Source organism: Neolamprologus multifasciatus, chromosome 11 (assembly GCF_963576455.1).
Source record: "Neolamprologus multifasciatus chromosome 11, fNeoMul1.2, whole genome shotgun sequence".
Lineage (NCBI taxonomy): Eukaryota > Metazoa > Chordata > Actinopteri > Cichliformes > Cichlidae > Neolamprologus > Neolamprologus multifasciatus.
The window spans coordinates 26,844,526-26,858,094 of NC_140449.1; the positions used below are offsets into that span (position 1 = coordinate 26,844,526).

Here is a 13,569-nt window from a genome sequence, read left to right on the forward strand (position 1 = left end):
CTCCAGGGTATTAATATTATTGGTCTTCATACTGGTTCACAATCCCATATCACTGACGGCTGCAGTCAGCTCTGTCTGGGTGAATAATTGAAAGAGGGTCTTCCGTCAGTCAGTTAGTCAGTGGCTTGGAGAGTGGTGTGAAAATGCGAATGGATTGCCTGCCAAATTAGAAACTGACAGCGACTCTTCTCTCCAGAACTGGTCTGAGCAGCAGCTTATGTGGTATGGAAATCATGGCTCTGGAGAGCTTAGCACCAAGGGTGTAATGAGTAGAAGGCTTTTGAGTTTTAAATAAATCAAATCCATTTTGATGCGTTAACTCCACAGCGTGTCTCCAAACACTTTCTCGCTTGATATTGAAGTAATATTACATTATGGCTGAGTTTTTAAGCCAGAACTAGTGATAATGTTCAAATCACGGGCACAGTTATACAGGACTCGTATTTAAAGTAATCTGTATTCTTTTGACACGCAGAACGCAGAGATTTGAAGGTTTCAGTGGCACTGGGGGTGTGACACATCTGAAACCGAGACACCAAACCGCAACGCCAACATCTTCCCGTGCTATGATATCCATGTGGAGCTGTTAATACCTAGCTCTGATGTTTCACAGATTATATTTAAAATGCGTCAGTATGATGGAGGTCTTTCTTGTGTGGCGCTATACAAGAGAGCCTTTAAATAAGTGGTGGGTATTTGGGGAAATGCGTTGCTTTAGTGCTGTGATTTGTTGTGCACCCTCTTGTTTGTTCTCCAGTCATCAATCTCTCACGTAACTGTTGGCACAGAAGGAAATAATCACATCAAACACATTGCTTTGCACCTAAATTTTGCCAGCAGCAAATTGAAAATAGCAGCTCAGTCCACTTCAAATGGGATTAATCTATTAAAAAACAACAACAAAATCCGCAAATATGACACCTGTCATTTCCAGCCGTCATCTTTCTTCTCATGCATAATGCTAGATCAACTTCTATGAAGGTAGCATTAACCTGATCTCAGTCATTTCTACTGTGTTGCTGATTTTTAACAACATTATGTAGTGTGTAGTAGTATCCTAGTCAGGAGGGATGCTGAAAGAAGGAAAAAGGGTGTGGAAGAGTGAGGTGAAAGTCAAGATGAAAAGAGGAAGACCACAGCGACAGTTCATGTGGTGAAAGAGGGTGCGGGGGAGATGTAGGCAGATGATCCGCTCTGGTGTCCCCTAAAGGGAACAGCTGAGAAAAAGGCTGTCCAGCTGTTTGGTCTGTTTACCTGCATTAGCCAGTGTGATCCAACCAGATTTATTCTGACCCCTCTCTAGAGAAAGAAATATTAATTAATCTTATGAAGTACATGGACCGGTTGTTATATAGCCCTTTTTTCTTTTTTTCTACTGGAGCACTCAAAACAACATGCCTCATTCACCCATTCACACTCTGGATAAGGTCAGAATCTTGTCCAAGGATACTTAGGCACGCAGACTGGAGCAGCCAGGGATTGAACCACCAACCTTCCAATTAGTGGAAGACTTCTCGACCTCCTGAGCTACATGCCAGAATTTGCACAGTAAACTCATCCCTTGTGGAATTCGGTGCCAGCTGCATCAGAAATGTAAAAAGCAACTCTCTGGCTATAAACTTGGAAATGTTGACGCTCTCAAATAGATCTCCAAAGCCTACGTTAGTTTCTCTGTGAGATTAAAACATTTGTTTGCAAATAAATATAACCTGCTACTGACTGTAAAACATTTTATGTGAGGAAATGCAGAAAACTCTGAATCTTTCTAACCTTTGTATTATTATAAAAGTAACGGCCTTTATTGTGTAGGGGCTGATCAGGCTCGGCGGAGTGCATTAACGACGACCATTCAGGAAAACCCCTCATATGAAGGTGTTACAGCTCGAGGAGAGCAAAATGATTAAGTCTGTCATTCTGAAAATCCTAAAGACTTGTTGCTCATAGGGCTGCTCGCTTATGGGGGGAAATTATCTCCAGAAGAAACTTGGGTTCAATTAAATGAATTACCTTTAAGTCAAGTGAAAAACTAAAGAAATAGATCTTTGTGGACTGAAGAAATACTGCCACAAAAATAGCAGATAGACTTTATGAAAAGGTCAAAACTACAGGGGAGGAAAGATGTGCTGAATAGCAAATCAAGAGAGTTACTGCCCCGCAAAATAGAGCATGGTAATGGTTTTATCTTGGTTTTCTCACTTTAATAACTGCAAAAGTAGAGTTTGAAATGAAAGATTGATTCCTTGAACAGCTTTAGTGGAAACAATTGTATATATAAACATACTGGGCATATTGAAAGATTTACTGGAAGACAATGAGACGGCATGTACAGTACAGCAGGGGGGGCTCCCCCACCTTCCAGCTGTCGCACTACACCGAGTAACCAGGTGGGATTTGAGCTGGCTGGAGATGAGTCAGCTTCACATGAAAGCCAGCCTTGGGAGTGGGTTTTACTGTCCATTAACACATTAATAGGACATGAACTAGTTTAATGAAGAACGACTCTGGGAAATTAGTGTTTGTTTGTCGCACCACCGTCTTGCTTTTGTTCTCTTCCTTTCGTTCCCCACTTGTTTTTCTCACACTCGTGTGTTCGTTTCCCGCTCTTTTTCTTTTCTTTTTTTTCTTTAAGTTCACACAGTTACCACCCCCATTCCCTCCCGGGTTACTGCTTCTGTATCTTTCTCTGTGCCCCAGTGGGAAACTCTGCCTTCCCTGTCATTCTCCTTGTATGTTGATTCTCTGTGGATTTTCAGCAGACAGTGGGGTCGGCTTTGAGGGAGGGCTTAGTACTTGATTTGCAGTCTCTCCTCATAATGCTCAGTTCATTCAAGCAGCCTGCTGACAATAGGCAGTCCCCGTCTAAAACCCCAGCCACCCATAATGTTAACATTGGCATATTGTTGCTGGTTTCTATGGAGAATGCAATTTAGCATTGCTTTTTAGTTGTTTTGGAGGGATTTTTTTTTTTTTCTGTTGTTTTACTGACCAAAGCTTCCTAAAAACATCTTTCTTTATTTTAAGCAGAATATAATCTCTTAATGTAATATGGAAATGGTAAGTGTTGGCTGTTGTTGGAACATTTTAACGGAGTTGATCGTCGCCACTGCTGCTGTCTTGGTTGCAGAAAATAGATGCGACGAGGAGGGTTAGATCTGACTGTTAAAAGATTTATAAAATAGGTTTAATTTGACTGAGACCATAAACTCAGGAGGAAAATGTTTAGAGGTCAATGCAAATGACTTTTTTTCCATGTGCTTCTACAGACAGAAGGTCTTTTTGTAGCCATAGCTGTTTCCATCTGGTGGCATTCAGATAAAACACGGGTTAAAGGCACTTCTGCTTCATTTCCCCTTGTGGGACTAATAAAGGTATATCAATATCAATCGATTTTTGCGACCCGGAAGCTAGGTCTGTTTTTGGTCTGTTCATTCCTCAACTGAGGAGAAAAAAGGTTGCTGTACTCTTGACTTCTATTGTTGCGTTTCCCAAAATAAAATCTGATAAATAAGCTATCAGAACCATTTTAACATCATCCCTTAAATGCTGTGATCCTCTTATTTTCATTGAAAAAGTGTTAGTCATGTGTTGCAGTAGTATACTGGGCGGCAACTCAGTATGACACATGTTTTGGGCTTGCAGCTAGTGGGTGTGCATTTTGTGAAAAGCACATCACAAAAGGTCTGTGATGTGTCACCTTGCCCTCTTTTCCACCTCCACCTTCCCCCTTTTTTCCCCCTTCCTGAGATCTGTTTTTGGGGGGAGCTCTAAGGGGCTCATTTTTATTTTTTTTGGGGGGGGGGGGGATGGGGTGGTATGGAGAGGAAGAAGGGGGCAGGTGGTGACTGAGATAGGGAAATGTATTTTGTTTTTGAGCTCACTGGAGAAAAAACAGAAGTATATTGGTTAATCAGTTCCAGCAGACTATCTTCATTATTATTCCATTCGGCATTGACAAGAGAGCTGTCAATAGGCAGTCACGTAAGGTAGAGGTGCATTTGTTTGGAAAAGAGGAGGTTGATTTAAATGCTTCTCAGGTGATATAATGACAGAATAATTCAGCAGAACCAGTGGGAGTCATTTAAGGGGCCAGTGATTCCCTTCATTTCTACCTTCTGCTGATATGTTAGAGGACTACAGAGGACTACATCAATTTTTCAGTATGATCAGAAGTCAGACATTTCTGATTGTTGGCCTTTGGCCTCAGACATGTATTTAGTAGGTCTAAAACTTTAAGCTGAAGAACTGAAACAGGCATTTTGAACTCTCTTTGAATAAATGTGGGAAATTAGACTAAAGGAAAAGCGTACGTGGCCAGAGGCTAAACGATATGTTGATGCTTATCTCATTTGCCTCGGTTGTATCAAGGTGTTAACTGTGTAAATAATTCAAAACCTTTGGCTGTAATTATATTAACTATTATTTATTAAAGTCCAGTTTTAAAACAAACTTTTAATGTAAGCCGGTTCTTATTAACACTTTAACATAACATCAAGTATTGCTCTATTTCGGTTGTAGTTAAGCTATTAGATTGCTCCATCCACTCTTCCACTCAGCCTGGACTAGTAAAACGGGAAGCCCCATTTAACCTGCCTGAATAAATTCTCCCGGTCATTTTAACACAGCTAGGACTTTTTGTGTGTAAGTACACACATCTTTCTACATATGAATAAATGTATGTATAAAATATGCGTAAGCTGAGTCAGTAAGACGGCCCAATGCCAGTGAGTCAGAAGAAATTTCTCATAATAAATGATTCCTCACCCCCCCTAAAAATCCCCTCACCTGCATCTTTCTCAAAGTTTTGTCCAGTATTTAATCACAAATGGTGCAAAGATAACGAAATGCAATATGGAACTTAATGAAAATAAATTTAAAAGCTATAAAAGTGATGACAAGAAGATGTTTTATAAAAAGTTGGGGTAAGGGGTACTTTACCCTGACCTCTTCTTGGAACAAACCAGTTGTTACAGTTTTGAAGGTAAATTTTTAATTATTGCTTAATAATTTTGGGCCTTTGTGTTTATATATGAATTTTTTCAGTTTTCCCCCCTCTCTTTCAGTTTCACAGTTGGTGAATGTTATCATTCTGTGACCTTTCTGAACACCAGCCAGGCCAGTTTGGCACAGAAACTCTTTCTCTGCACATACTTGGTATGCAAATTATGTAGTTTGGTATTTTCTTGCTGATTTTTCTTGGAAAAAATGCGTCACGTAGATGGCAGCATATGTTACCCTAAAACCTGTACATCTTGATATTCTGGAGGGAAACCTTCAGTCTTGGCATTCACGTGGACGTTACTTTGGCGCATAACACCCAACTAAACACTGTTGCACGCTCTTACCAACAAGGCATTGGCACCCACTCTCCCTTCAAATTCTCGAGATCCCAATTCGATTGAGTTTCCCCGAGTTTAGCTTGAACAAACTTGAGCTACATCCACCAACAGTGTCCCATCCACCACAGAATATGTCCTGAGGTCAAAGCTGTTTTGAAGATACAAGAGGAACCGTTACTATGTTAGGGAAGTGGCTTAAACGCGGTTGGTTGGTGTACATTGTTCAGCATTAATCGTGAATTCACAGTTACCCACGTGAACCTCCTGATCTCCTTGTCTTTCTTTGTTGAGCTTGCAGGCACAGGGAGAAAATTCAGGCTCCACAAAGAAATGCCTGGAGATCCGGTAGAGCAGGTCATTCACTGATCAGGCGGTTGGTGGTTCAATCCCAGGCTTACTTGCCCTTCTACTTTGCAATTCAAAGTGTCCTTGGGTAAGATACGCAATGCCCAGTGCATCCACTGAAGTGTGAGCGCGTTCTTGATGGTTACATTTTATTTTTATTCATTTATTTTTTAAGAGCACTGTATTTATGTGTGAATTGATGAACATAACATGTTTTGGCTTTAATGCTTGGAGTAAAAAAGTGCTATGTAAGTGCTGGTCTATTTAGCCTTTTACTCTGACTTCCAAAACATGCATGGTAGCTTATTCTAAATTGGTTGTCAGCTTGAATGCAATGTGGATTGAGCACTTAAGTGCAGAGTGAATCTCTGTGAAAAGGCAAAATGTGGCTTGTAGTGTAACCTGCTTTGAGTGGTCAGATTAGAAAAGCTCTGGTTAAACAGCAGTCGCTTCATTTTTCCTCCACACAGTCAGGCTCGTAAACTGTGCGCTGATAATGAACTGGATGGTCTTGTTCCTCTTTTACCTGGAAGATTTTTCGTCTGTGATTTTCAGAAAAAAAAAACCCTCAGATTTTATTACTGACTGCTTGCAGAGGAAGTGATGTGTCTGGAGTATATTTGTGTATGGTTTGTTCTTTGCAAGTTTGAATTTTAATCTGCATTTGTGAATGTGAGGGTGTACCTTGCCTTTCACCTATGACAGCTTGAATAGGCTCCAGCACTCCAATGATCCTGAATTGGATAAGCAGAAGAAGATGGATGGATCTGCGAATTGAGTGATAAAAAAAAGTTGGTACTAATGATTGAAATCCATTGCATTCGTGTAATAATTACTTTAATTAATAAATTACTTTAACATCCACTCTTTAGCTCACGTTCTGCTTCAGTTTGTTCTCGTGTCTGATCAGGGACTCGTCAGCCTGTCAGTATGTGGCATCTTGTTGGTGTCTATCCGTGGTAGAGAGTGGCAGCGACTCCCTTGGGTGCCGAATGCAACACTCTTGAGATTGATGAGGGTGGAAAAAGAAGGGAGGAGTCTGGCTGTGAATGGTCTGCATCAATCCTTGCTGTCAGTCTTTCTGCGTATGTCTGAGAGTGTGTGTGTGTGTGTGTGTGTGTGTCTGTGTGTCTGTGTGTGTGTGTTTCTAGGATCTGGGTGTTGGGACTGACGCCATTGTGCCTGGCCACTGAGCACTCTCCCTGTTCCCACAGCGCTGGCCTCTCCGGATTAGAAACACAACAGCTGTATTGTGTGTGTGTGTGTGTGTGTGTTGGTGTGTGGGCTTGTGTGGACATGTGCACTCGTTAGTAGCGTGGACGTTTGTGTACTGGGGGATGTGGCTGAGGGAGTTAGCAAGGACTGGATGTCAGCCGAGCTTCTCACCAGCTAGTTATTCTGGCTCTGAGCCCACTGTGTACAGTGTGACTGTGTTGTGTTGCAAAGCAGCGGAGTGAAATGAGTTCACATTGCTGAGATGTTTCTTGAAAATATTCATACTCTAAGAAAGGCATCTCAATTATTGGTTTGTGATATAATGTTTACTTGTATCTTATTCCATGTGCACCACTGCAGAGCAGTGTGGCACTGATGGCTCAGTAGTTTGTCTTTGCCAAAGGTTTTCTAGTAATACAAAGAAGCCGCTAAGGCATCTAATTTAATATCAATGACTGCGTGTGGATTCTTATTTATTTCATCATGATGTGACGATGTAAAAGGAGGCGGAAGTGCTTTTGCGTGAGCTGAGTTGGGAACAAATTAAACACATTCAGAGAAAAACAGGTTTAATCTCGATTAGTCGATCTGTGTTAATTGGAAGCGCAAGATTAGCTTAAGCTGTAGCAACATTTCACATAAGCCATTTTTACACATGAACCCCACATAATGTTGGCAGAATCGGTTTAAGCAATCGTCCTGTTTTCTTCACTCTCATGTAAAACATGGAAATTGTCACTGTGACCAACATTCAGTGTTCGACGTGACTACACATTATAAGTGCCACATAGTGCTAAAGTAAAGATGTTAAAGATGTATGAATGAGAAACTATTAAAACTATTTAAAAACATGATAATGATAAACGATAAAGACGTATGAATGCAGTGTGCTTGATATGCAAGAGATGAATTGTGTTGTAGAATGTCTGGTGTGCAAAGAAATTAAAAATAAAGCAAATTACCACCTGTTCTCTGAAAGCTTAAACTGTCAAGAGTCACAGCTGTCTTTGGAACTTATTATATTTAAACATGGTGTAAATTGTGGATGACACATTTGTTAATGTTAGTCTTTCAAAACAATATTTAAAAACTTATGTCATTAACGAAATCTGCTATCAGTGAAACTACGGGAGATTTAATTCGGGTTCTGAATTTTTCAAGCACAGAAAAAAAGGAAATGGTCATTCATTTGTCATTTAGCCTGTTGCTAACAGAAAATGCTGCTTCGATGTGGGACGGACTGTCATTTGTTAGGTGTTTGGTTTTCACTTTAAGCGACGTGGACACTGAAGTTTGTGAATGTGATAACTCGAGAAGGAAGCGACGTAGGAGTTTCAAATTGATACCATAGGTATGTCTACTAAAAATCTTGGACGAGTTGGATTCTCAGTGAACTTCACCTCAGGGTCATGGTGAGAGGTCACGTTTTCCAAAAAAACTTGTGACTGTGATAACTTGAACAAGGTGATGTGGCAGTTTCAAATTGATACCATGCGTATATCTATTAGGAGGCTGAGGGGTAGCACTGGTGGCCACTAGTATTTCTCTAAAATGTGGAGATGCCTAACATCTCAGCCCTGTCTTTGACCCCTCATCCCAAACAGGTCGCAGCGAATGGCTGCTACTCCGTGAGCCTGGTTCAGCCAGAGGTTTCTTTCTGCTAAAAGGCAGTTTTTTCTTCCCACTGTCGCCAAGTGCTTGCTCATAGGAGGTCATCTGATTCTTGGGGATTTCACTTTATCATTGTAACGTCTTTACCTTACGATATAAGTGCCTTGAGGCAACTATTGTGATTTTCTGCTACATAAATAAAATTGTATTATGGAGCTTTGTAAGATTTGGCAACATTTTAAAACCTCTTAAATGGCAGTCCATCCATTTTTCTTCTGTTTGTCTAATTCAGGGTTGCAGTTGGGCTGGAGCCTATGCCTGTCATAGGGCAAGAGGTAGATTCGTGACCTGTCCAGGTTATAATCTGTCACTCTCACATTCACACCTAGGGCCAATTTCGTGTTGCTAAGAATAACCTGACATGCATGACTGTGGGAGGAAGCCATAGTACCCACAGAGAACCCTCGCAGAAGCAGGGAGAAACTCTGCACACAAAGGCTCCAGCTGGCCAGTTGATTTGAATCCAGGCTATGAGCTAAGAGAGAGAAAAAATACAAATAAATCCAGTCTTTAGCACACTCATTGTCTTAAATAACTGCCCTAAAATTAATTGATCCCAGGGCTTAAAAACCTTTTCTTTTTCTTTTTTTTTTTTTTAAACCAAAATAATTAAATACATGAATGAACGAAGATTTTTTTTTTTTTTTTTTTTTAACTCTTTTTTTCTCTTTTACTTTGCACATTACAGCCTGGGGGAAAACATACTTATAGATTACATCTACTCTCTTCTGTTTAAGACGTCCTTCCTGTAATTACCTAAAAGTGCACAGTGCACGAATACACATGCAGCGTGGTATTTTTCAACTTGCGGAGGTTTCCTCGAACGCTTACAGATGCTGAGTCTACAAAGACTTGGTAACCGTTTTGATGTACACGTCTGTGGTTCAGATTTCACTGTTTGTAAAGGCAAACTGTAACAGGCGCTCCGCCAGCAGTCAAAGACTTTAATGCCCTCTGCATATTTTGATTATCATTTCGTGTTTTTCCTCTATAGATGTTCCTGTAAATTAGTGTCAGCATGCTTGCGTGTTGTGGGTTGCGCAGCTTCCCACACACCTAGCAAGGCCCAAGTGTCCCCAAGGTTTGATTGTCAAGGTCTGAGTCATCGTATAAAAATATCAGTACTTAGTTGTCATGAACGTCTTGCTGAGAGTTGCCTCTGAATCTTTTATACTGGTACTGTGTTTTTTAAATTTTTTTATAACAAAGCGTGAGATTTGTACTGCTCTCACGGTCACTCCACCTCCATCCCCAGTTAAACTTTCCTCTCAGGCCTTCTCGTTCCTGCTTTTGTCGATAACTCCGTTTATTATGTCTGTCTGTGGAGGGAACTGAGATGCAGCTTTCAGGAGAGAAAGATGCAGGGAGAGATATTTGGCCTGTTGCTGAATGATCGGGGTCAGGGTGGCTATTTGGAAAATGCTGTAAAAACACACCTGTGTGCCATGCTTGGTAAATTTTCAGCATCACAGCATGGTGCCTGCCATGCACATAATGTGATGTTCACAGCAAGCAGTAATCACTGCAAATGCATGCTTTTGCAGGTTTTATTCATCTGCAGAAATCAAAGTAGAAAAAATCAAAGGAAAAAATCTTTTGGTTTCCTTTTTTTTTTTTTTGTGCACAAGAAGTTTGGGGCTTAAGGAAACTTAAGTTTATTTTTAATTGTTTCTATGGAGATTTAACCAAAAACTGAGGTGGAGCTTGAAGTATTTTCACTTTGCATGCACCATTACAAGATCTCAAAAGTGACAGACTCGCCCATAATCGCGATTCACAGGAAGCTAAAGAATGCAGAGGCCGTCTAGCCAAATACCACAGTGATGGGACCGGTGTTTTGATTACAGCGGTACAACTTGTTTCGATGCCACGACGGCATGACTGCAGGAGGCAGGTTGATGGGACGTTTAGCTTCAAAGAACTAAACGTTTGTTTCAGGAAGACGTGCCATTTGTGCGAAATGCCAGAAATAGTAACTAATTGTGTAACGTGGGAAATATAAGGCCCTTCTTTCAGCATGCCGGTGCAAAACCACAGCTACAAATTACTGTACATCTGTGTGTGGTTTTCATATCGAAACAAAAGTAAGTGGTAGGGGTGTGTGTCTGTGTGTGCAATGCCACAGCTTGTTGCTCTGTGGTATGCCTTTTTTTTGTTTTTGTTTCTTTTTTCTTCCTTTTTTCTTTTATTCACCGCAAGACCCCATCATTGCTACTGTAATTCACTCACTGCATAATCCAGGAACAGGATGCTCAAGTATGTGTTTCTGTGCCTGTGGTGGCTCTGTGACTCACACTGAATGGAAGTCAGAGGTAGATGAAAGCTAGAAAAAGCCAACTCTGCCTACTATAATCCTACCACTCCCTGCCACCCCTCTAATACTTCCCAACCTCACTGGGACCGTAACAAAAAAGAAGCGTTCTTATTAATGAAGAGCTTCTGGAAGTTTGTATCAAGGACTGGAATTTGTGGAATTAGCACACACCTTTGCTTGCTTGTCTTCCTCCTCTTTTCTGTTTCGCCTGTGTGTCTCAAATCAGGCTTACCTCACAAGTTTCACTAAGGGGCCCAAGGGAATTACCATTACAAAGTACGTGTGCACATAGTTTTGTGTGGGAGAGACGACCACGACAGGAATTCCAGACTTCTCTTTTTCAGCATTTTACCCCAGCAGCTATTTCACACAAGTGGCCTTTACTCTCCATCAACCATGTTAGCCTTCACTCCAGAGCCCACCAGGGGAGCAACTGAAAAATTGAGCAGGGCAGAGAGCACCAGCTTCCAAAGCCCGACTGTAAATAAACAAGCTCATGTTGTCTGCCGATTCGTCACAGAAGGTTTCTGTTTCTGTTGTGGAGAGGTTTTTATGAACTTCCCTTCAGCTGGGCCCTCAACCCCAGTATCACCCACAGATGACAGAAATGTGCAATGAATCACACACATAATATGACTCATGTTTCAGTGACACATTGGGGGCAGAGCCCCGGGCATTGAAAAGTGAAAAAAGTGGTTGTGAAGAGGCATGCATAAAGCGAGTCTCTCTGGAGTTTTTGTGTAAAAGTGTCTCTTGTATAACAATATCCTAGTGAACTGTGGCATTATAAGTTGAATCCAAACAGTGTATTGGCACATCAGCATAATCGTTTGGGCCGTGTGAAGGCAAGCCTCAGCAGAGCCAGAAATAGCCCTGACATGAGTGTGGTGCATTAAGTTGAACAGAACGCTCCGTTTCTGGATCAAAGTGACTCATGTCAAAGACATCTCATGGTCTTGGTGTTGGTATACGCATGTTCTCTTAAGACCAAACGTGTGATCTGTGTCGCACACAGGTCAACTGCCCAACGCGTGTTTTTCGTTCTCTTAGTGCTACACAACTAGCCTTCATTAATATTGCGCGGTGCTGTTGTAGTTCCAGGAGAAAGTTGAATCATTGTTTTTCCTGCTCCTCCTTGAGTTGGCAGATCCTGTTAAAAGTCATCTGAAATGTGATGACAGTCATGTCGGAGGGATGTGAAGTCACAACATTGAGTTTGTTTATTTTCTTTTTCTTCGCGGTGTTTCTGTTGATGCTTTATGTTGTTATTTGGGTGAGAGATTTCTTATGATAGAAGCTGTTGTCTTGCATCATTGAATAGGTTGGTCATCATCAAGAAGAGTATTTCATCTGGTGACTCATGCATCTCCTCATTCAGATTCTGTATATAGTTAAAATGAGGCGAACACATGTTTCATTGTGAGTCGATGTGTCATGAAGCACATGTCAAAGAGCTTACATTTCTGTGGGTTTTTTCTCTCTCTTTTTTTTTTAAGTATGACAGTATTCAGTACACAGTCATTACTATTCATTTCTTTACTATATGTTTCCCTGCATATCTGCATCATCTCTAGGCTTTCATCAGTATACTTAAGTTCTAAGTGTTAGATGTGGTTTCACTGAGTGTAGCATGTTTGTTTCCCCATGTTTGTTTATTAAAAAACAGAAAAGTACCTTTTAATTCATCGTGCATCTTCTTTCTTTCTTTTTTAAATGAATAAATAATTGCTTGTGTCAAAAATGAAACTCCAAGCGAATAATGTAATATCTTCTAAGGAGTATATTGCTAATCTAATCACCTTTTAGACTTTACTGAAGATAAACTAAAGGTTGGAAAATGCTAAAGGTTCCAGGATGTGTATCAACCTCACATCATCTTTTAATTTACCCCTCCCCTCAGGAGCCGTTGGGGCCCAGTCCCTGTTCTCCATGCCTCGGCGGCCTGGCTATGGCACCATGGGGAAGCCAATCAAGCTGCTGGCCAACTGCTTCCAGGTGGAGATCCCCAAGATGGATGTCTACCTCTACGAGGTGGACATCAAGCCTGACAAGTGCCCACGGCGAGTCAACAGGTAAGATTGATCCACTGGCTGCTTTCTGGAAAACCTCTCACATGCAATATTTACATTAGCTACATTTCTCGTTCTAATCCATCATGAAATATTGAGCAGCTTGAAGTGACCAATCACTCGCCAGAGCGTACCTGTAGTTGTTGTACACAGAAGATATTGTTTGTGTTGTACAGGAGGGGCACGGGATAAAAGCAAAATCTAATGCTAGCTTTTTTTAGCCTGGCTTATAGCTGCCAACTGCCGCTTCTGTCCAGTGGAGAGCTCACAGCACACAGTGTAAAGTTGTACCTGTTACTTCTGTCGGCATGCACTTTTTTACAAGAGACAGAACAATTGCAAATCTTTTCTGTTCTTCTTGTGCAGGGAGGTGGTTGACTCTATGGTGCAGCACTTCAAGGTGACAATCTTTGGGGATCGCAGGCCAGTCTACGATGGAAAGAAGAGTTTGTACACAGCCAACCCACTGCCTGTGGCACCTACGGGGGTGAGCTGCAGAAAAGACACAGACACAAAGGAGACAAACGCTCCTTTTTCTTCAGTGCAAACTGAATATGAACCGCGTACCTGCGGATGTTAAAGAACGTCGACGATGTTCAGAGCATCAATCTGTCTGCAC

At 41.3% G+C, this 13,569-nt stretch overlaps 1 protein-coding gene across 2 annotated transcripts in view; it reads left to right on the forward strand.

The window, feature by feature from the left end:
• The window catches only part of ago3a (argonaute RISC catalytic component 3a), a 36,265-nt gene that overhangs the window by 2,093 nt on the left and 20,603 nt on the right, over window positions 1-13,569 (forward strand). For both annotated transcript variants that reach the window (XM_085176629.1, XM_085176630.1), the window contains exons 2-3: window positions 12,782-12,953; window positions 13,317-13,437. In XM_085176629.1, the coding sequence (XP_085032755.1) occupies window positions 12,782-12,953; window positions 13,317-13,437 (293 nt within the window). The remainder of the gene's footprint in view (window positions 1-12,781; window positions 12,954-13,316; window positions 13,438-13,569) is intronic.